This window comes from Chenopodium album, chromosome 13 (assembly GCF_948465745.1).
Source record: "Chenopodium album chromosome 13, dcCheAlbu1.1, whole genome shotgun sequence".
Lineage (NCBI taxonomy): Eukaryota > Viridiplantae > Streptophyta > Magnoliopsida > Caryophyllales > Amaranthaceae > Chenopodium > Chenopodium album.
In genome coordinates this window covers 24,817,045-24,841,747 of record NC_137846.1, presented here as the reverse complement: position 1 = coordinate 24,841,747, position 24,703 = coordinate 24,817,045, and the positions used below count along the sequence as shown (strand labels likewise).

The window sequence follows — 24,703 nt, the reverse complement described above, 5'->3', positions numbered from 1 at the left end:
ATTTCTAATAACCTATTAATTGGGAATAAAAGTAAGGGTTATAAATTAATTTTCAGCTTGTTTTAGAAGATTATAAGTGATTTAATGACTGTATATATTGCTTGAAATTTATCTGAAGTAGATATTAATGTCTCTTTGTAATTTTGGATTGTAGGAGATTTACAAGTGAGTGACTTTATTTAGTCGTGGCGATTTTGAGATCATATTCAAGGTATGTTCGCGTACTTGGTAATTTGTTGAGTTTGTAGAAGCATGCTAGGCTTTAATTAATTAATTTCAATGTAGTATCATGTTAACTATTGATTGGAATTGTTGTATGGATTGATGTTGGTGAATGATTTGTAAAGTATATATGGATTATTTGTGGTGGAATAGATGATTGGAATTAATTATGTTGGCATGTTGAATATGAACCACACTTTTATTATTGGCATGATTGAGAGCATGTTTAATTAAACTAAAAGTTTAATTTGGTTTGGAACATTGAAAGGTAATTTTATTATGGTTCATATAATTTTTATTAATGCTATAAGCATAAGGAAGAAGCTATATAAGTGTCTATGTACACGAGGATTAAATTATAATTTTGTGCCTAAGTGCACTTAAAGTGTTCTAACACCGAGGGATAGGATTTGTGGTGCATTATGCGTTTAAGGTCTCTTTGACACCGAGGTAGATTAAAAAGGGTTCAACATTTAATATTATGTGATCACTAATTATTCGAGAATTAAATTGGTATGTTTGATTGCTTGAATGATTATAATGATTGATTGTGTTATGGTTTGAGAGTCATCACCAAGTCTAAAAATATGCAAACAAGGTAAAGTGAAAGAGATTGCGCATCAAAACTCTTAGAACATATATACCTCGAGTATGAACACATGAGGGGAGTTATGGGGTTTTTTTAAATTTAACCATAACTTCTACTTGAGTACAGGACGCTGTACATTCCTTTTTATTATGCGCAAGAATTCCGTCACTTTCGAGTGGTTCTTTATACTAGCACGGTTAGCTCCCGTGTTAGTACCCCTTTATTTGGGCAGGTTAGGGGGGAAACCTGTTCGATGCGTAATCATGCTAAATAAATATTCTAGTGGTATAATAGTTGGTCATTGAATATGTTGTATGTTTGTGAACAGGTGCAACAAGGTAAGTTGTGTGATGATAGGATGAAAGCATGTTAGTGTGTCTTGTTTACGCTTATGTACTATGATTTGCTGATTGTGTGTTTGTATGTTTGTTTGGCCTTGTCTTTGTCTTGGCCCAACGACGACCCATTTCTAATGGCGAGTAGTGGGAACAAGTAAAGAGGAGTTTTTTAGGTGATGAAGCATATTCATGATGGGCATTAGTGAAGAGCGAATCATGCTTAATTTCTATAAGAATGTGATTTGGTTTAATGCTTTAAACATTATTTATTATGCTTGTGAGACTAACGTAAAGAATTTCAAGTATTTGTTCGGTTTTAATAAGGGCTTACAAATGGTTCCAAGTTGTAGGTTTACTACATTTAACCTTGGTTTGACTTTACTTTCTTTGGTTTGACCTTTAAGTTGATTTGTTTTGAGAGGTTTTAAAGATAGTCTTCCGCTGTGTGTCTTTGATAACTGCCTTAGCCATTTTCATGGTGGCAGTAATGTCTTAGTTTTTCCTATTACGTATTTTAAAAAGGGCAAAACAGGGATTTGTAGGCATCATTTGAAGCGCGCCTACGTAAGCATGTTGTGAATATGCTTAACACTCATAGGAAGGGCCCAAATCCTAAGAAAGCCGTAATACGGCGCAGCCCAGCGGAGCTAAGTCAGAGTGACCTAATCAGGGGCACGTTTCCCCATTACCCTACAAATAGGGAGATTCCCCCATTTTCGGGACAAGAATTAATTATTACAGCAGACCCTACATTCTCTCACGTCAGAGAATCTCGGAATTCGAGAAGATCTCATTTTCTTTCCCGCATCTTCTCTTACATACATTCAAGTACTAACTCGATCGTCGGAGGCGGAGCTCCAAACACCTGGAGTCTTTGTTGTTTTGCAAGTACAGGCGCAGTCGGATCAGTCCTCGAGCTGTAACTCTCCCGAGGGACAAAAACACCCAAAACATTTGGCGCCGTCTGTGGGGAGGGTACCTCAAGGATAGTTCAAGAGTCTGTACCGCCTCCTGACCCCAAGGCTAACCAGCCAGAGGTCTTTACAGATGATGAGGATGATGATCCTCAGGTTGAAACGTACATAGCCAAAGATGGCTCTCTCATCACTAAGCGCATCCGTCCCAGAGAGACACTGAAACGCGGTGAAAGCCAGGCGGGTACCAGTAGGCCCCTTGGTCAGCCGGAAGGGGAAACCCAGTCGTCAAGAGGTCAAGCTCCAATCACCAGAGACGAGCTCATGAAATTCATGACGAGTTTCAAGGGTGAGATCAAGGACCTGATCGAAAAGAAAACGGTAGGATCTAATAAGGGTCAGCCGGCCAAGAAGTCTCCTCGAACTGTGAGGAAGAAGCCAGTCAGGGACAGGCAGCCAACTCCACATCCAAAAGACAAGGCAGCCGCGACCCTTGACTGGTCCAAGATCCTTCTGCCCTAGAAGGGTCCAAGGAGCCCCCGCCGAGAGAATCAATCGGTGGGTAGCAAGAAATTTATCCCTGATGCTCGGCAAATCATCGAGCGCCGGAGAAGTCAATAGATGTCCGAGTCAGCCTCTACTTCGAGCTTTCCAGACAGCTTCAAAAACACATCTGCAGGGAATATTCAATCCTTGCATGAGATCCATACTGGTGGTAATACCGTCCATTCTGGCCCTCAGATGATATGGAATGCACCGTACGTACCCCCCATGGTTTACGGTCCGTATTCTCCTCACTTCATGCAGCCGGCCCTCTTTGGGGGTCAGGCGGCATATAACGTCCAGCCTTTGGACTGGCAACTCCGTCTGCTCAAAGTTGGTGAACAGACTTCTGCCTTCAAAAAGGAGATAACCGAGGCGGCACAACCGGCCAAGGTTAAGAATGTGTTGGTTGGTGCTTATGATGGTACCACCAACCCGGAGGACCACCTCATGGCCTACTCTAACCTCATGCACATGTAGGGGCTGGAGGATGATATGTGGTGCCGGTGCTTCCCGGCTACATTGAAGGGCATTGCCTAACAATGGTTTGGCAACCTGCCAGCCGGATGTATCGACAGCTTCAGGAAGCTTGCCTTCCTGTTTGCCTCCAACTTCTTAATGAACATCCCTACCAAGAAAACAAGGCTTGACTTGAGTACCATCTAGCAGGGAGATAGAGAAGGGCTTCGCTCCTATGTCAGGCGATTCAACCTGGTGAGATTTCAAATCCAGGGGCTGTCTGACGAGGTAGCCTATACGGACTTCTTCAAGGGTCTGAGGACGGGTTAACCTTTAAGTTCGACCTTGTCCGAAAGAGGGTTTTCATCCTTCAAGAGGTGTTGATAGAGGCGGAGAGCTTTATTCAAGCCACCGACCTCTGCTCGTCCAGCAACCAGTCGGACTCTAAGAAGTCCGACAGGAAAAAGGAGAGTCGGTCTGCTCAGCCGGCTCAGAAAGCTGTAGAGAACAAAAAGAGAAAAGAAGTCTAGGCGGTTGAGGAACCTGATCAGCCGTCCAAAAAGAAGAAGAAGAAATTCAAACCGTATGTCTCACGGTATGAATTCAATAAAGATTGTTACACCATCTTTACAGAGGTGAAGGACCGGCTGACCATTGAGAAGCCGAATCCCATGAAGAGTTCCGTTCAGTCTCGGAACAAGAATAAATACTGTCACTTCCATCAGGAGGTGGGCCATGACACCAATGACTGCTATAGCCTCAAGCGGACGTTGGATCGCGTGGCTGACAAGGGCTTGCTGAAGTCTTATGTCTTGAAGTCCAAAGCGACTTCTAAGACGAATCTAGGGTAGTTGTCAAAAACTGTCCAGCCTACTAGTAGCTCGGATACCGACAAGGATCCGGTCTACACTATAGCAGGCGGATTCGCATGCGGTGGCCCGACCATCCGGGGCACCAAGGATCATCTGAAGAGGATGATTCACTCAGTGGATGATGGACAGGCGTCCTCAAGTGGAACATTCCCAGACGTCCTCATCATGAGAAGGACCGGGGAAAAGTTCGTTGACCGCATGACGACCTAGTCGTCATTGAATGCAAAGTTGCCAACCAGCTAGTTGGCCGGATCCTCATAGACACGGGTAGCTCCTCTGATCTCATTAGCTACAAGTGTCTGTCTCGGCTTAATTACAAGAGGGACGGTCTGTGCGACTTCTCCCACCCACTAGTTGGCTTTGGGAGAGGAGTCGTGCACCCAGTCGGACAAATTGACATTCCCATCCGGCTGGGGGAGAAGGGACAAGGGCAGTACATGGTCGTCCGGTTCCTGGTGGTTAAAGAGCTGACCGCCTAAAACATCATTCTTGGCCGACCCACTCTAAACGAGTGCAAGGCCGTCATCATCCCAGCCCTCATGCTCCTCAAGTATGAAAAGGATGATGGCTTTGTTGGCTCCCTCAACGGGGATCAGAAGACAGCAAGGGAGTGCTATCTCTTAAACATCAAGCCGACTGCTGCTGCAGCCGGTCAACCGAAGGAGCCAATAGACCTTGACGACGTCAAGGACCCTGATTCACCCCCTCCAGCAGCCGCAAAGAAAAGAAAAACTGAACAGTTGTTGGAGGTGAAGAAGGAGAAGTAATAGAAATCACTGACTTGGGAACGGTCAGATGATCTCCGTCCCCAACCGGCTGTTGAGCACATTGATATTCCTCTGGACGACAACCGTCCAGAGCGAACTATAAAGGTGGGGACGACTGCCTTGAAAGGCTTGGTGCAGACTTGCACCATCTGCTGAAGGAATTCAAAGACATCTTTGCCTTTGAAGTGGAGGAGATGCCAGGCATCGGCCCGGATCTCGCTGTCCACAAACTTGCCGTGGATCCAAAAAAGAAGCCCATCTGGAAAAAGAAAAGAAATCACGGCGAGGAAAGAAGTCAGGCGGCAATTGTCGAAGTAAAAAAGCTGTTAGACGCTGGGTTTATTCGGCCATGTTTCGGCCATGTAACTTCCCTGACTGGGTTTCGAACGTGGTGCTTGTAAAGAAGCCGAATGGTACCTAGCTTATGTGTGTTGATTACACAGACCTCAACAAGGCATGTCAAAAGGACAGTTACCCGCTTCCAAAGATCGACAGTCTGGTCGACTCTATAGCCGGGCATGCCTTGATGAGTTTTATGGATGCCTACTCCGGCTTCCATCTGATACCCTTGTGGAAAAAAGATCAAGAGAAGACGGCCTTCGTCACTAATTAGGGGTTATTCTGTTATACGGTGATGCGGTTTGGCTTGAAGAAGACGTCGGCTACTTTCCAACGGATGATTAATACAGTCTTCATTAATCAGATTGGAAGGAATGTAGAGGTGTACATTGATGACATGATAGTCAAATCCAAGCTACAGACGGATCACCTTGCCGATCTTCGAGAAACCTTCACCATACTCAGGCGGCATAAGGCCATGTTAAATCCCAAAAAGTGTGTTTTTGGTGTTGAGTCTAGGAAGTTTCTCGGATTCGTGATTGACCAAAGGGGGATAGAGACTAACCTCCAGAAGATACAGGCGGTGATTGACATGAAGTCACCTCGCTCTGTCAAGGATGCTCAGAGGCTTACCGGTTGTCTGGCTGCGCTTGGGAGATTCCTCAGCCGGTCAGGTGACAAATGCCTTTACTTCTTCCAAGCAATCAGGAAGAAGACTAGATTTGAATGGGGAGATGATGCTGAGGCGGCCTTTCAAAAATTTAAAGAACACTTAAACTCCTTGCCAAGGCTTGTTAGCCCTCTGCCAAAGGAGATGCTCTATATGTACCTAGCCGTCTCAGATCATGCCCTTAGTGTTGTTCTCCTTGCTGAGAGAGACGACAATCAGCTTTCGGTCTATTTCATTAGCCATGTGCTCAGAAATGCTGAACTCCGGTACCCCATGGTTGAAAAATTTGGCCTTGCTCTTTACATGGTTGTCAAGAAGTTGAAACCATACTTCTTGGCACATCCGGTGGTGATCTACACAGATCAACCCCTCAAGCGGCCAATGATAACCTTGGACTCATCCGGAAGAATGCTCAAATGGGCTATTGAAATGCAAAGTCTTAAAATCACCTACGAACCAAGAAAGGCAGTGAAGGGTCAAGCGTTTGCCGATTTCATTGTCGAAATGACAAGGCCGGTTGCTCCGGATAACCTTGATCAGGTTTAGAAGGTGCATGTAGACGGGAGCTCTACTATGAACGGCTATGGTGTAGGGATAATCTGTGAATCCCCGGAAGGGGACAAATATGAGTATGCACTACGGTTCAAGTTCCAGGCCTCAAACAACGAGGCGGAATATGAAGCCTTGCTAGCCGGTATCCGCATGTGTAAGGCGGCAGGGGCAACAAAAATTGACGCCTGCTCTGATTCTCAGTTGGTCGTTAGCCAATACCATGGTGAGTATGAAGCCACCCATCCGGCTATGATCAAATATTTGCAGGCGGTCAAGGCTGAAGCTGGGACACTTGAACAATTTCATCTAAGTCAAGTGCCCTGGTCTGAAAACAACCAGGCGGATGCTCTGTCTAAGTTGGCATCCTCCGCCTCCTGCGATACGCCTCAGTAAGTCTTTTGGGAAGTAATGGAAAAGCGAAGCATATTTGATGACGAGCCCATTGGAATTCTGGACCGAAGTTCTACTTGGATGGATGGCATCCGGGCGTATCTCACAGACGGCACGCTCCCTGATTCACCCCAGGAGGCAACCGTGCTGAAGAAGCGTGTAGCAAACTTCGAGATAAGAGAAGGAGAGCTCTTCAAGGCGGGTTTTCTGAAGCCCTTACAGAAGTGTGTTACCCCGGAAAGGGGGAAAGAAGTTCTCGAAGAGTTGCATGCGGGATACTGCGCCTCTCACTCAGGCGGCAGATCCCTAGCCGTCAGAGCCAGGCGGCATTACTTCTGGCCCACTCTGGAGTCAGATGCCATGGAATTTGTTAGAAAGTGTGACAAGTGTCAAAGATTTGACAAGCTCATCCATCGCCCGGTTACTGACCTGACGACAATCGACAGCCTAGTCCCGTTTGCTAAATGGGGCATGGACATTCTAGGTCCGTATACGCCTGCACCAGGCGAAAAATGCTATATTCTTGTGGCTGTGGACCATTTCACCAAGTGGGTAGAAGCAGAGGCAGTCAAAGGCATCAAGACAAAGGATGTCATATCCTTCATATGGAAGAGCATTATCACTCGGTTCAGGGTACCTATGTCTATGGTATTTGATAATGAACCTCAATTTGAGACGCCTCAGCTTTAAACTTGGTTGGAAGATCAAGGGATCTCACATTGTTTTGCATCAGTCGGCCGACCCCAAGCAAACAGCCAAGTTGAAGCCTTCAACAAACTCATCTCAGACGGTATTAAGAAGAAAATTGAAAGAGCTAGTGGTTTGTGGGCTGAAGAGTTGATTCATGTCTTATGGGCCATTCGAACAACTGAAAAGGGGGCAACCGGTGAAACCCCATTTCTCATGGTTTACGGTCCTAAAGCTGTCTTGCCCATCAAGCATTATGAGCCGACTCTACGAGTCATGCTATATGATGAAGAGGTAAACTAGGAGGCCATGCGGCTATCATTGGACTCACTCCCGGAGCGCAGGGGCAATGCCACCTTACGGTCACGAGATTTACCGTCTGAGAATGACTCGTGCCTACAACAAGAGAGTGCACAAAGGCCCTTGAAATTTGGGGACTTTATGTTACGAAAAATGGAGGCAACCGGTAGGGCCAATGAGCAAGGAAAGCTAACTCCTAATTGGGAAGGCCCCTACCGGATCTATGAGGAAGTAAGAAACGGCAACTACCTCCTGTAAACTCCAGACGGCAAGCGGCTGCCTAGAACTTGGAATGTAGATAACTTGAAAAAGTTACTTCTGAGGCCCGTAAATTTCTGTAAATAAAAAGCCCATCAATGAAAAAGTTTCCTTTTTGTTTTCAATAATTTAATTGCTTTATATATGTACATGCGCAATCCAAGTTACCGTCTGTTGAAAACATAGAAGGACAACAAATCGAATAAGCTAGGTTAAAACTTAGCGGCTAACACGATATTTAAGTCAGATCTCCGTCTAGGTAGTACACAGGCGGACCTTTATATATGAAATTAAACCAAGTCAAAAGACTTGGTGTCTCAAATTAAAATTAAAACCGAGGCCAATGGCCGGATGCAATATTGTTTTTATAAATCCGTCTGCTCCTATTTGAGTATGGCGTCCGGCGACGCCCCTCCGGGTGTTATCGTCGCAGAGGGGATTCTATCGTTTGCTCTACCAACATACGCAGACGACAAAAATTGAATGACCAAATTAGTTAACTCATAGTTGTCTAACCAAAATAGTCTAAAAGAGTGATCAAGCTTAAAATCGGATGTCAAGAGACATCAGCCGGTAAATTGCTGAAGTTCTCTATTAGACTATTCAACGAAGTTGTACCGACTACCCCAGTGGGGCAGGCGATTAAGGTACAATGAATTGAAGGTGTCCCAAATGCCCTTTAAGCCGTCTAAGATCCATCAGACAGGCGAACAATATGTCCCTTGTTCCATGTATGGCCAGGCGGTAACCACCCGTCTGGCTAGCAACGAAGTTATACCGATTACCCCACTAGGGCAGGCAATTGAGGTACAATGGATTGAAGGTGTCCCAGACGGCCTTTAAGTCGTCTGAGATTCATCAGACAAGCGAATAATATGTCCCTTGTTCCATTGATGGCCAGGCGGTAACCACTCGTTTGGCTAGCAACGAAGTTGTACCGACTACCCCACTGGGGCAGGCGATTAAGGTACAATGGATTGAAGGTGTCCCAGACGGCCTTTAATCCGTCTGAGATCCATCATACAGGCGGACAATATGTCCCCTGTTCCATTGATGGCAAGGCGGTAATCACCCGTCTGACTAACAAATAGTCGTATGCGAATACCCGGATTCGGTAAAACGGCTGCTGATTGACGATTGTGCACTTGGTTTGGGGCAATCACTACTGTGATTGATTGACTCAAGAACGTTCCATACTCTTTAAAGTATCAAACATTCCAAAGTCAATCAATCCTACAAGTACCGAAACCAATTACACAACTGCCAGGGGCAAGAATAGCCGGTGTGTTGTCTGAATTGCCGCATGCTTCTAAAGGATAGGAAAAAATAGGCAAAAGTTTTCAAACAAAAGTGCAAAACTTAAATGCAAAAATTAAAGTAAGCACATTCATCAAACCGACTCAGTCGGAGTTCTTCATTCAAACCGGTAAAAATCGGATAATAATGTTAACCGGATTTTCATCCGGAACACAGAAAGGAAATAAAAATTGTCACCCAACTCCTCAGTCGGTAAAAATACACAAGTACTCGGCACGCAGGCCGAAAAAGCATAAATTTGGCATACTGCCGTAGAAAATTCAAGGCTGGGCCGCCTGGTTCTCCTCTTTGGGATTCTCCCCATCAGATTGAAGCTCAATGGCTTCTCCTTCTTTGGCAAGCTCCTTGGTAGGTTCCTCAAGCTCAGCATTTGCCCAGGCCTCGAAGGACTCGGGCTCTAGCTCCCCCTTCTCTCTTAAATACACTACATTAACAGCATATTGAAAAGCCGGAGCCCACAAACCATAGTCCTTGTTGGGGTAGAGAGCTTCCCAGGCGATCTTCATCCGGGCGTCGGAGTCCGCTTCATTTTCAGCAATCAGGCGGTCTTGCTCCGCCTCGATTGTTGCCTTGATATTCATTTGGACTCGCTCCACATCCTTCTTCAACCTCTCAACCTCCGCCTTGAGCTTTACATTCTCCTGGGAGGCACCCTGCAAGGCCTTGAGGTCTTCCTCTGCCTTCTTGAGGCTGGTTTCAGCCGTGTTGGCCTTCTCCTTAGCCTCATCCAGGGCTTTTTGAAGACCCTTGATCTGTTCTGCCTGTTGCATCAATTCAGCTTTAGTTTCAAGTTCATTAATTATACATTGATATTCAGCAACATCTTAAGAATCCCTAGCCTATCTAGTGGCTCTCTTTACCTCCTCCCTCTTCCGGGCATATGGCCGTTTGAGTCCATTAAACCTGAGCATGGCCTATAGACACAAACGGTGTCATTTATGCGGGATAAATTATACTAAGTTCTAGCAAAGGGGAATAAGGTATACCTCAGACAGGAGTGCAGTGATACGTTCAACATTAAATGTCTCAATGCCCGGGATGACATCCTTATCCTTCTTGGGAACGGCTGCCATCATGGACTGAGCATGCGCCTGCACATCCGGCCATCGGGGGGATTAATCTGCACCATATGTGAAAGGAGGTGAGTGAGCTATATAAGGGGCACCAGCTTGATGCCGACTGTCGGATGAAGAAGTCTGTTGAGAGTGAGATTTCACTCACATCGCCCATCCCAGCTCAGGCGGGGATTCGAAGGGATTGTATTTACCTTCAGAAGCTTGGGGGATTGCACCACCCCCAGGCGCAGAGAGGCCGGATGGGACCATATCAGAAGAGCCTTCAGGGCCCGTCTTACCTGAAGCCGCTTTGGCGGATTTTGCAGGCTTGGTTTGGGTGGAGGCGGTCTCATCCCGTCCCCGTTTGGCTAAGTTCTTAGTAAAGGACCTAGGAGCCTCTCCACCCTGCAATCAGCGAAGTATTAAATATACAACCGGCAATGTCTGTTGGAAACAATAGTCCAAAGAGTTAGATGGTTCTTACCTCAGCCTTTAGCTTGGTGGCCTTAGCCTCTGCCAGGTCCCTCCGGATTTGTGCAGAGGACCGCTTGGGAGTCTTCTCGTTAGCCACCATGTTCAAAGCTTCTTCCACAAAAATAATGAACACATGATTAGTGCAAAATCATAATTGGCTAACAATAGTACAAAGCGGAGTATTATTAGGGACCTTTATTACGTCCCTGGTTGAGAGTGTCTCCGTATGGAGCTAAAAAAACTTGGTTTCCATGATAGCGTCATAGTCATCCCCTGGAATCCAAGGAAGGGCACATTTGCGACCTAGTAGGTCGGGCTTTTTATTATACCGGCGCAGCTCCCGGTTCTCTCGACGGGTTGGGGCAGATAGTAGATAGAAACGTGTTTTCCAACCGTCATATTTGGACACTTTGTCCAATGTCATTTGGTACTGAGGGAGAGTGGTCAAGGTGTACCACGCCCTCCAACTGCCTAGGTTGCGGCTGAGATAGTGCATGTGAGCAGAAGCCTCCTAGATGGGATTCAAGTCTTGCATCTCACGGGCGGCAACATACCCCAGAATGTTAGCCCATGAATTTGGGGAGAGCTGCTAGACACCCAGGCCATAACCCCTGAGTATGGCTCTTACAGCATGGTGAAGCGGGAATCGGAGGCCTGCTAGGAATGCCGCCTCATAGCATCCAAAGTAGGCGTTGGAGTTCTCCTGGTCATCTTTCCAGGAGATGGTGCCTAGCTCAGGCGGCACTTGGATAGTATATCCATTTCTTAGAGGCCGTTTCTGTACAAAGCTTTCAATGCCTTTTAGAATTGCCCGCTTGTCTTTAGCGGAGATATGGATCTGAAAGGGATCATCCTTTGCTTCCCATTTTTTCCTCTCTTCGGCCTCACTATCCTCAAGGGGGGAAAGAGGGGCATCACTATCATCATCAGAGCTAGACCATGAGGCGGAGCTTTCACCGTCTCCCGTGTCGCCGGCTGACACCGATGCAGACACTTCCCCGTCTCTATCTTCGGGGCCAGCTTCATCAAGGTCCATCTAGGAGACGGCTCTCTCCCCGTCTCTACCCTCATCGTATAGGATTGTGTCACTTGGGGTTCTAGAAATCCCAGATGGGGAATATTCCCCTGAGCTTTCATTGCTATCTAACCCCTCAACTGGGGTTACCTCAGCAGACGACACTTCCAAAGTACCGTCTCTTCGACGCCGTCTTGTGGCTGTCTGTTTAGTTGTAGCCATCGTGTCCTGCACAGACACATAGATGGTCGGTTGAGGAGTATAAAATTGCTCCATGCACCTAGAGCCGGCACTCCTAGTCCTAGACTCAGCCGTACCAGGAGACTGACTGACTACTGACCTAGGCCGTGCCGTGTGTGTTGGTGATGAGTCCATTTATTGAATGAATTGAAGCAAATGTAAATGAGCTGAAGGGAGTAGTGGCGGTACCTTATGTTTGTCTCTGAAGGGGGGGAAACGGTGATGACCGACTGAGATGCTGCTGAAGTCGACTTTGCTTGCTTGGGGCACTGGCGGTTGTAAACCGGCTAATGCAGGCGGAAAATGAACAACGCTTGTGCACACGGGCAGACGACAGATTTTCTCTCTCTAGGATTGGTAATTTTCTCTCTCTTAAATGTTTTGAAAACGTCCAAAATGAGGGGGGTAAATTGTGTATTTATAGAGGGGTAAAAAACAGGGGCATCTTGGTAATTTCCCCGGAATGTGAAAGGTTAAATTTTCACAGTAAAAAAAATAATTTCCTATGGCTGATGTGTCACAGATGCCACGTGGCACGCCACGTCACATCTGTGAGGGCAAATGTTTTGGGTAATTTTACCCATGCCACGTGGGCCAATCAAGTCCTGACACGTGTCATACTTTGGTTGGTCCGAATTGGACCAGTCTCCATTTGACATGTGTCCCTCCTAGAGCTTGGGAGAAAAAAGCGGCCTTCAAGGGCCTAAATCCTGAGAAAGCCGTAATACGGCGCAGCCCAGCAGAGCTAGGTCAGAGTGACCTAATCAGGGGCACGTTTCCCCATTACCCTACAAATAGGGAGATTTTCCCATTTTCGGGATAGTAATTAATTATTACAGCAGACCCTACATTCTATCACGTTAGAGAAGCACCTGATCTCGGAATCCGAGAAGATCTCATTTTCTATTCCGCATCTTCTCCTACATACATTCAAGTACTAACTTGATCGTCGGAGGCGGAGCTCCAAACACCCGGAATCTCCGTTGTTTTGCAGGTACAGGCGCAGTCGGATTAGTCCTCGAGCTGTAACTCTCCCGAGGGACAAAAACACCCAAAACAGCAACCATGAATAAAGGACAACGATAGGCAACAATGATTGACCCGTGAAGGTTACACCCCATTCATAATCCATGAGATTACTAACTCCATATGGTTTGGAACAACGAAAGGAAGATCGGGGATGATGATACAAAGTGAGTCATGGAGTCTGTAGGTGTCGTTCGAAGTGTGCCTACGTTAAGCATGTTGTGAATATACTTGGCACTCATAGGAAGTGGGAATTGACATATACGATTAGGGACAAGGAAAGTAGGGAGCTGCCAACAAGTTTTAAAGGAACTTGTAAACCGTTCACGGATCATAAAAGGCAACCACGAATAAGGGACAATGATAGGCAACAATGATTGACCCATGAAGGTTACACCGCATTTATAATCCATGAGATTACTAACTCCATATGGTTCGGAACCACGAAAGGAGGATCGGGGATGATGGTACGAAGTGAGTCACAGAGTCACATTCGCCCGTATTAGCAAACAAAGATTCAATTTGCTCCAAACTATAATTATGCTAAATTGGTTGAATATTAATGCAACATATAATTCTAAAATATTGTGATCACTTGATTTAATAACAAGATTAAAAAGAAACCTAAACCGGTTGTCCAAATTATCTTATTAGTCATGATTTTCAATTACATGTTCCCTTTAACATGAAATACGGTGATCATAAATATAATAGAATCAACATTAATAATGGAAGCAATTTAACCATTATATCGTTAGCCAAATCAAATAATAAACCTAATCATGATACTAGCAATATTAAATGAAATAAGTAATTAAATAAATTAATTACTCATATTTCGCGCTCTCCTTTAAATTTCTACATCATGAATAAATTGTTAGTAACTTCAATAAAAAATATATATATATCAAATGGAAATTAAATTATATATATATATATATATATATATATATATATATATATATATATATATATATATATATATATATATATATATATATATATCAAATGGAAATTAAATTAAGTAAAACGTAGAGTTGATTTGGTCCAAACCCTCAATTAATTCTACCTTTCACGCCTTAGTTTAAGGATGGAACCTCGGGTCAAGTATGGACTCCTTGGAGTGTTTAGGGGAATTATTATGGAAGAATAAGGAGGCTAGTGTTTAGGCTAAAGAGGGAGAAGAGAATGATTTTTGGAATAAGGAGAGAGAGAATGATTTTTAGTGCCCCGAAACTGCAGAAATCAGGTTTGTATTCATAGAGGAGACGAACAGGGGGATGCACAGAACCCTAGAAGAGATAAGAGCCACAGAAAAACCCTAATTAGGCACCGTGACATGGTACAGTCCTCCATGGCACGGTGAAGCACACCGTGTTGCGGTGTATAATTTATCTAAAAATGCGTTCAGATTCATAAGCGCGTGAAAAAAAAATGTGGAATAGGCACAGAAAAGCACCGTGTCATAGTATGTGAACCGCGACACGGTGTAGAATACCATGTCACGGTACCAGGCACCGTGACACGTCAGCTTATGCTGCGACTCGGCAATTTAGCTGTTGCGCGTTAATTCCAGTTTTTTACGTGTTTTTAAAACTATGATAACTTTTGATCCGCAACACTGAATATGGCATATAATATATCATTGGAAATCATATCAAGTCTACTTTCCAACCTAAGTAGAATCAGGTAAAATATTTTGCAGATTTTAAGATATGGCCCTTTTAGTGAAAGGGTGTCAGTTTCGAGCCAAGTTTAGTATTTTGCTCATATCTTCTTCGTTTTAAATCAGAATTGGGCTTATGATATATCATTGGAAATCTTATTGAAAGGCCTATACAGAAAAATAACAATTGGATCAAAATTATAGGTCCACAAAATCAATTTCTCTCGTTTTTTGATGTGGACACGAAAAGTGGAAAGTAAGTTATGGTTTAGGGAATATTAACCCGACCAATAACGGCCGTGAAAGGTTGTTCATCATCGAGTTTGGTTTTACGGAGACATTTTTAGGTGTCTACAGAGTCACATTCGCCCGTATTGGTCTCTACTCGATTCTTATTGTGAAAAGTGATTCCTGCGATCTCAAAGGCATACAAAAAATATTCAATTTTCTCCTAACTAATATTAAGCTAAATTGGTTTAATATTTATGCACATATAATTCTAAAATATTGTGATCACTTGATTAAGCAACAAGATTAAAAAGGAACCTAAACCGGTTGTCCAAATTATTTTATTAGTCGTGATTTTTCAATTACATATTCTCTTTAAACATGCAATATGGTGATCAACAATAAACAATAGAATAAACATCAATATTGGAAGCAATTTAACCATAATATCGTTACTCAAATTAAATAATAATAATAGCCCTAATCATGATACTAGCAATAAAGAATAAAAATAAGAGTAATTAAGTGATTAATTACTCACTTTCTGCGTTTCCTTGAATTGCTACATCATGAATAAACTGTTAGTAACTTCAATAAAAATAAAATTTAAATAATTAAATTAAAATAAAGTAGAGTTGATTTGGTTCAAACCTTCAGCTAATTATACCTTTCATGCCTTGGTTTAAGGAAAAAACCTCAGGTCAAGTACGGACTCCTTGGAGTGCTTAGGGAAAGTATTGTGGAAGAATAGGGAGGCTAGTATTTAGGCTAAAGCAAGAGAGTGAGAAAAGAGAATGATTGTTGGTGTATAAGAGAGGAAGAGAGAATGATTTTTGGCGATCAAGCTTGTTGATGATTCAAAAAGGGGTGATACGAGCTCTATTTATAAAGAAAAAAGAAGGGTCAAAGAATCAAGCAAAGATCCGAATTCGAATTGGAATAAAAATCTTGCGATAGGAAGCATTTTTGCGGTTTTTGTTTTTAACACATCTTTTGATCCAAAAATTGGAATAAGATAAATAATATGTCGTTGGAATGATCTTGAAGTCTAATTTCTAAACCAAATGAAATGAGATTCAAATCGTCTATTAAATAAAAGATATGGCTGAAATAGTGGGACGGTGTCAGTTTTGGATAGAGTTTCGTATTTCTTTTATATCTTTTTTGTTATAGCTTGGAATTATTATTATTATATATCATTGAAAAGATAAATTCAAGGGATATCCAAAAATATAAGATATGGATAAAAACTATGAGGCACTAAAATCATATCTGACTATCTATGAACGTCTTTCAATTCGAATAGAATTAGGACTTTCAAAAAGAGGAGTTTTATTCAATTTCAAAATCTTTAATCTTATATTTTCAATAAGGATGATTAAGATCTTTTATAAACTTATAGAAGCTTATAATTAATCCTAACTGGTTTAGGAATGGGATTAAAGCATTTGGACCGTCCACATGATCATTCTGTTTGGGCTCAGTTTAGCATTTTGGTCGTAACTTACTCGTTATAACTCAGATTTGGGCTTATAATATATCTTTGGAAATCTATATTCAATCCCCATCCAAATATTCAATCATTGGACCTAGATTATGGACCAAAATAAACTGGTTTAAACGTTTTTATAAAAAGGACATGAAGTGATTGATTTTAAGGGTTTAAATGCACGAAAAGAGGAAAATAAGTTATGGTCTAGGGAAATCGGCTAGGAATTGGGTTGGTTTATGAAATGTATTGGGATTGAATATGGATTTAAGCACTCCAAGATTAAATACTCAACTCGACCAATAATGGCAGTGAAAGGTTGTTCATCATCAGGCTTGGTTTTGGGGAGACATTTTTAGGTGTCTATAGTATTTTAAAAGGAAAGGAATTTCTAGGGTGTTACATGTACGGGGGTAGACACCAAATTGTGTCTCCCCAAAAACCAAACCCAGTGATTAGTACTTTTCACGTCCTTGATTATCGAACGAGGTGAAATGTGAAAGAGTTTCGTGATTCCCCTGTTTTAATAAAAAAATTTCTTTATGTTTTCGAAAATCTTTCTTTTCGTACTCTATTTATGAAAAATTTCCAGTTCAATTTAGTTTGGTTCATGTTAAGGGTCTATTAATGGTGTAGTTGGATGGGGATCGAAAAGAGCTTTCCAACGATATATTATAAGCCCAATTCCGATGAATAATGAGGAAGTTTAAGCAATGATCAAGTAGAGGGTCCATTAATTAACATTCCTAAAGTCATTAGGAATTACTTTAATTTTCTAGAATAGTTAAGAAAGTTATTTTAAGTTCTAAAGAGATTAGGATTAATAATTCTATTTTTATATTTTAGAAAAGATAAAGAATTTTAGTTGAAATAAAACAAGTGTTTTAAAGAAGATTTAATCTGATTTTAATGATAAAGTACGGAATCTAATTACCCAATTATATTGGAAAAAGGATTCCGTACGGTAAATTTTATCATGCAGCACCATCGCGCTGCAACAGGTCCATAGAGTCGCGATAGGCCTATCACATCGCGACAGCGCCATCGCGTCGTGATAGCCCTGTCGCGCCGCGATGGGAGCAGTTTTAGTTTGATTGGAATTTGATCTTTTTTTTATCTCTTTCGGATGTTTTTCTCTATAAATAGGGTCGTATTTCCTCGTTTTGAATCATCAACAATCATCTTTCTTCTCTCTCAAAGCTAGAAGCTTGTTCTTTCTCCCTCTTTCTAAACCTTGCCTTTTCAAAATACACCATACCTCCATCACGAGACTTAGACACACCTAGCAAAGCTTGAAGTTTCCTTCTCCCTAGATGTGAAAGGTTGATAATTTATGAGGGTTTGGTCCCAAATCCCTATTTCAATTATTTAAATTAATCATTTGATTTAATATTTTCATTGAAGTTACTAACGTGTGTATTGTTTTGATAGAAAGAGATACGAGGCAACAAAGTAAGTTGTTTTATTGTTATATATCTTTAGAAAGCATGCTTAGATTATTTTAATTCCTAGTATCATGTTAGGATTTCTTTATGATTCCAAGTATCATGTTTAGGGTATTAACTAATATTTCTAATATCATGTATGTTCCTAGTATCATGTTTAGGTTGCTTCCTATTTTTTCTATCTTGTTAGTATCATGTTAGGGCTAATGCTTTGATTTTTATTGCTTAGTGACATGCTAGGGTTTGTTTTTAATCTTGTTAGTGTCATGCCTAGGATCTTGCTAATATTATTATGCTTTGATAGAATATTATTATTATGTTGATGATTTGTTGTGTCAATGCTTTTATGTTGCTTGGTATTATTGTTATTGCTTGATCATGCGCTCTTTTGCAGGTTTAAAGGGAATTTGTGCTTGAAATCACTCTTAATAAGATAATTGATAATTTTATTTAGGCTAATATGATTATTTCAAGTGATCGCCAATAATAGTTTTATTTGTGCATTAATATTCAACCAACATAGATTAAACAGGTTTAGGGTTAACCTAATGATTGTATGTTAGTCAGAAAGCGCACATGAATATGAGAAGAATAAAGTATAGGCCTATTTTTACGGCAGGTTCAATCTCTTTTAGGTTGGATTTGTACCTTCATCCCTGAATATCCAGTCATGGTTCAGGACCATTATGGAGTTAGCGATCTCATGGATCGTGAAAGGGTGTAACCTTCACCCTGTGAACGGTTTACAAGTTCCTAAAACTTGTTGGCGACTCTTTTGCTCTAGCTTCCTTTAATTCCCTTTAGACGCCACCATGCTTAAGTGTATGATCACAGTGGGGCTCAAGTGTGGGATACTTGAAATATTCCCAACAACGGGCAGCAATTTGACTTCTTCTATTCTTTTTAGATCTCTTTCTCTAGCTTTAAGAGATCTTCACTCTCTAGGTTTAGCTTAGGATTAGAGTAGTTTAGAGACAGAAAGTAAGGGTTTCACCATTATTGAGCTTAGATCTTGAAGAGGAAGATTGATCATCTTGCTTGTAGACATTCACCATCATTTAGTGATAATTTCTTACCTTCTCTTCTCTATCTTTATTGCTTTCTTTTGATTTTGCTTTAGTTGTTAGTATTGCTTGTAAATCATGTTGATGCTTGTTAATTTGTTGATTAATCTTGTTATTAGCATGATTAGTGAGCAGTTTCCCCATTAAGGGGATGGTTGTTATTTAGTTGGATCTTGAGCATATCTTAGGGTTTGGAATTGATTTGTTTGTGATTAAAGTCTTTATGTGCTTGATGTTCTTCAATCTTCTTGCAAAATGCACATTGTTAGTTTATTGAGGGTGAATTGATGTTATGTGATGCGATAGTTGAACTTGCTAGATTCATTTATATCGATTGTTTGTTTATTGCACCTCCCAATACATGGTTCTAATGGGACAACATAGAGGTTATGTTAGGAGAAACCAATTGACCCCGACAGGTGGCTAGATTGGACCTTACATCGATATTCAATCATGTTTAGTTCACGATTAATTCGATTTTCATGCCTTTCCTATGCTTGAGTGAACGTTATACCTAAACCGTTTCCCTTAGTGCTTTAATTCTTGTTTTAGTGTTAATAGACTTTAGATTACTTGCCCCTATCCCGGACTAGCTTAGTTCTTGATAGCATCTGATAGTGCTTAACCGTCCCCTGTGGTTCAACCCCTATGCTTACCTTATACTCGTATTAGGTTTGTTTAGGTTTTATAAATTATATTTGATTTAGGAATAGACAATAAACGACGCGTTTATTCCTTCAGGCATGGTATTTTGATGACAACACTATTATTGGGGACACTTTAGTGGTGGGGAATGTTTAAGGTGTTTTTTGGTCCCTCGGGAGAGTTATGTCACCAAGACTGGTCCGTGCGCGATCTGTACCTGCAAAACACGAAGACTCCGGTTGGTAGGAGCTCCGCCTCCAACAATCAAGTTAGTATTGGTCGTTGAAGATGAAAAGGTGCCGAAAAGGTAAAGATGAGATCTTCTCGGATTCCGTGATCAGGTGTTTCTTTTTTTTTTTTTTTTTTTTTGGTAAGTAAGCAATTGTATTGATATTAAAAAAAACTATACAATAATGTAAAAAATACATAAGCAAGCCTAAAAAAGGCTCTCTCACACTACACAAAGACCACAAGGCCAAACTACCACCTAGGCACCTGAAACCCCCAACCACCTTCTAGGAAGGGTGCTTTGGGAAACAGGACCCCCTACTGGCCTCAGATCCTCCTGGTAGCTTCTCGGAAGGGCACAGGAGAAAAAAAGGACCAGAACAGACTGCTAGAAAAACTATAACCAGAAGAAAAAACAGCCTACACAAAATCAGTAAGAAAAATACAGAGCATACGAGCAACCAAAACTAACAATACAACTCAGCTGTGAGTTGAAACAGCCATTTGTAGTCTCCCACCTTCCACTTAGCATTGATGAGTTGCTGAGCTCTTCCCACTACTTCTCTCTTAACTGCTTTGATAATGAAATTATCATGCAGGACATCTTGCTGCCAGAACACATGGTTCCCAGCAAGCCAGATATGACAGATTGCAGTAGTTAAAGAAGCCAGGATAACACTGCTCTGAACTTTGTTCTTTCCCTTATGCTTCCAGATCATCCAGGCCTCAGCAATGTGACATTGATGCATTGTGAAACCTAGCCATCTGTAAATACTGCTCAGACACCTTCTGCTGTAAATGCACTCAAAAAACAAGTGTCCTATCTCCACATAACATATACAAATAACTATCACAGGCCCTAAACTACATCAACTTATCCCTGGTTTCGAGTCTGCCCAACATAGCTAACTAAGACACAAATGAATGCTTTGGGACATTATACTTGTTCTAAATCCATTGCTTCTAGGGAACTTTCTCCATATTACCTTGCAACCATTTGTAGCAGTCAGCAATCTTATACTTCTTATTCAGCCAGTTATTGCTAATAAACCCATCCTTGAGCTCATCTTTTACTTTGCACATCAACTTCCAACCCCACCCAGACTCTCTCTTAGGAACATATTGCCACCAATCATGATCTTTTAGATAGACTGAATGAACCCATTTGACCAATAAAGAATCTGTATTTTTAGCAATTTTCCAGACATAACTCCCCGTAGCTGCCATGTTCCAGCCAAGACAGTCTCTTACGCCCAGGCCACCAGCATACTTAGGTCTGCACACCCAATCCCAAGCCAAAGGAGGAGCCCTACTTAACACTACCTTTCCATCCCATAGAAAAGCCCTACATAACTAGACAATTCTAAGCATAACAGATTTAGGGATTTGTAAACACTAAGCCCAATAAGTGTGCAAACTCATAAGCACAACATTCACAAGAGTAGCTCTTGCCACATATGATAGGTTTCTACTGCTCCAGCATTGAATCTTGCCAAGCATTTTATCAATTAAAGAATCATAGTTAGCCACCTTTAAATACTTGTCATTTAAAGGAATGCCCAAGTACCTAAAAGGCATATCACCAGTAACAAACCAAGAGATCTGCAAAATCTCCTCCCTGACTTGCTCCTGAACATTGCCAAAATAGATGGCTGTTTTATCAGTATTCTCTTGCAAGCCAGATCTTCTCTCAAAAGACTCCAGAGCTCTAATCAGCAACTTAACAGACCTAACATTCCCATATGAAAATAACATCAGATTATCTGCGAAGATGAGATAATTCACAGCTAAAGGATCACATCTCTGATGATACTTGAAACCAGTCTTCTTGCCCACCTTCCTTAACATTCTAGTCAAATATTCCATGACAATCACAAATAGGAGGGGAGACATAGGATCCCCCTGCCTGATACCCTTCTTCCCAACAAAGAAACCATATAACCTACCATTAATCATCAGAAAGAAAGCAAGGGTGCAGACACATTCCATTATCCAGGAAATAAATTTCTTAGGGAAACCTAAAGCAACCAGCATCTTACTGATAAACTCCCAGCTAATGAAGTCATAAGCCTTCCTTCATTCCACTTTGATAGTGCACCTGGGGGGCTTCCTCTTATTACTGTAATTCTTAAGCATGTCCTAGCATACCAAGATATTATCTAGAATTGACCTACCAACAACAAAGGCACCTTGACAAGGATCAATCAAATCTGGAAGCACTTCCTTAAGCCTTGCACAAATGAGCTTGGAAATCACTTTATAAATGACATTGCAACAGGCAATTGGTCTAAACTGAGTAACCTTATAAGCATTTTCTACCTTAGGAACTAAGGTTAGAGTAGTAGCATTCACTTGCTTCAAGAGTCTTCCATGCTCAAAGAAACCCAAAACTGCTTCAGTGACATCAGGTCCAGTCACCTCCCAAGTGCTCTTATAGAATTTGCTTGATGAGCCATCTGGTCTAGGAGCTTTATCATCCTCAATACTCCAAATAGAATTCCTTACATCCCTCTCACTAAAACTTCTACAGAGCCAAGCGACCTGATCACTATCTAGGCATTTGCCTTCTTGAATAACAGTAGAATGCACCTCCCCACTAGTTACAGCATTTGAACCCAAAAGAGACTTATAATAATCCATGAAAGCATCGCAAACCTTTACAGGATCAGAGACCACCTCCCCACTCTCACCAACAATAGAATACATACTATTCTGAATTCTTCTCTTTCTTTGGATAGCATAAAAGAATGCTGAGTTCATATCCTCACCTTTCAACCAATGAGCCTTGGCTTTTCTATTTCAGAAACTTATATCTAGCTCCATGAGCCTGAGCATACCCCTCCCTAGCTTTCTTTTCCTGTAAAATAAGATCCTCATCCCTAGGCCTCTCCTATAATTTAGCCTGAATATCCATTAATTTCTTTTCAATAATGGCATCTGTAGTCTCAACACAGGTGAACTTAGTCAAGTTAATGCCCTTAAGCTGCTTTTTAGTTTCAGCTAACTTTTTCACCACTTGAAACATATCAGTCCCTTGGATATCAGTACTCCAAGCTACTTTTACAGCATCCAGAAAACCAGGAGCATCCACCCACATATTGAAGAATCTAAAAGGCTTCCTCATCTGTATTCCACCATCAAACAACTGAATGACACATGGACATTGATCCATGATACCCTCAGGGAAAAAGGTAGCTTGCAAATTAGGGAAAGCATCTAAGCAAGCAGTATTAAGCAAGACCCTATCAATCTTAGTGCTCACTCTATCAGCCCCACTTTGTTTATTACTCCAGGTAAAAAACATACCCCCCAGTTTGCCAATCAAATAAGTGAGCATCACTTAAACATTGCTTGAAAGGTTCCACCTCAGAAAGAGAAACAGTAGAGCCAACTCTATCACTCAAATGCAACACATTATTAAAATCACCACCAATCAGCCAAGGAATATGAATACCTGCAGCAAGTTGCTTAAGCTGATCCCACAAATCCTTCCTTTAAGCTGCCTCATACAAGCCATACACAAAGGTCACCTTAAACTGAATACAAGCGGTTTTATGGACCACATTGCAGTGAACTAACTGCACTTCAACTCTAACAACAGTAAAATCAAAGATTTGAGCCAACCATATCACCCAAATTCTTGCATTCTTATGCTTGCTATAATTGGAACAGACTGACCAATCACCCCAAACTCTATCAAACACCTTCCCAAAATTCCTATCCTTCACCTTAGTTTCCAGGAAACCAAACATACCTATGCTGTGCTGTCTTATGAACCATAACACATAACATAGTCTACTAGGCATGTTTAATCCCCTAACATTCCAAAATCCAACCTTATCCATCAAGATGAAAAGAGCACTCCCCCTCCTCTAATACACTAAATCTGTTACCACTGCTACTGATCAGAAAAACACCTACTTGATTACTGCTCCCCATTTCATGCATCCTGTCCAGAACATCATCATTACTATTGTCATTTGCTGCAGTCCTTAGATCATCATCAGCAGTCTTCTGATCAAATTTCTTCATAGGCCTCCACTCCTTCCTTGGAACACCCTGCAGCTTCCCTGGATTCTGCTGCTTTCCTCGAGGTTGTTCTCTTCCCTTGAACTGTTGTTTCCTAGCCTGAACCTTATGGTTAGGACACTAGGGATCCTCATGCCCTATCCCCTTACACATTTTACAAATCACTAGCTTCCATTCATAGTCAATTTGTTGCACCACAGTATTGCCCTATTCATCCAAAAACTCAATAGTATCCGGGAACTCGCCATTGAACTTCATATTCACTAGTAATCTAGCATACTCCATCTTTTCTTTAGTTGCAGTAGCCCTATCATTCTTAACAAGTTTCCCCACCAAACCAGCAAGTTTCATTAAGGTACCCTGATCCTAGTATTTTAGATCAAGACCCGGCAATCTAATCTAAACAGGTACCTCAGACACAGCTTCCTTAGCCAAATCCATATCAGGCTGCCATTGGCTAACAATCACAGGCTTCTTGTCAATTAGAATAGGACCAGAATTCAGGGCTTTCTCCTTACCCTCAATTGATCTAAATCTTACCAAGAAGATACCATTAGGATGTAAGAAATCCTATCAACACCAAATTTGCCCCAAATTCTTCTTACAAAACCATTAATCATTGAGAACAATGGTCTAGACCCAATAACATAGCAGACTAAGACATTCTTCTAGAAATCAATTTCAGGTTGAATGTCTTCCATGGTTATTTGAACTTTCCTACCTCCTACATTATCATCAATAGTTCGCCCAACCCTAGAAAGATTCAAACCCTCATCCATATTACCCTTAACAGACTTTCTCTCCAGTTCAATCGATTAACTGTATTATCAGAAAAAAAGGGGGACTGAAATGGGGTCAAAGATTCAGGGGTCTCAGTAATTG

General features: G+C 41.7%; 1 protein-coding gene across 1 annotated transcript; it reads right to left on the bottom strand.

Annotated features, from left to right (window-relative positions):
- Window positions 1–22,682: 22,682 nt before the first annotated feature.
- On the bottom strand, window positions 22,683–23,544 carry LOC145575410 (uncharacterized). Its single transcript, XM_081633284.1, has 3 exons — window positions 23,303–23,544; window positions 23,099–23,185; window positions 22,683–23,055 (listed from the first exon to the last, which is right to left on the bottom strand). The coding sequence occupies exons 1-3, from the start codon at window positions 23,542–23,544 to the stop codon at window positions 22,683–22,685; spliced, it is 702 nt and encodes a 233-aa protein (XP_081489410.1).
- Between the last annotated feature and the right edge of the window lie 1,159 nt (window positions 23,545–24,703).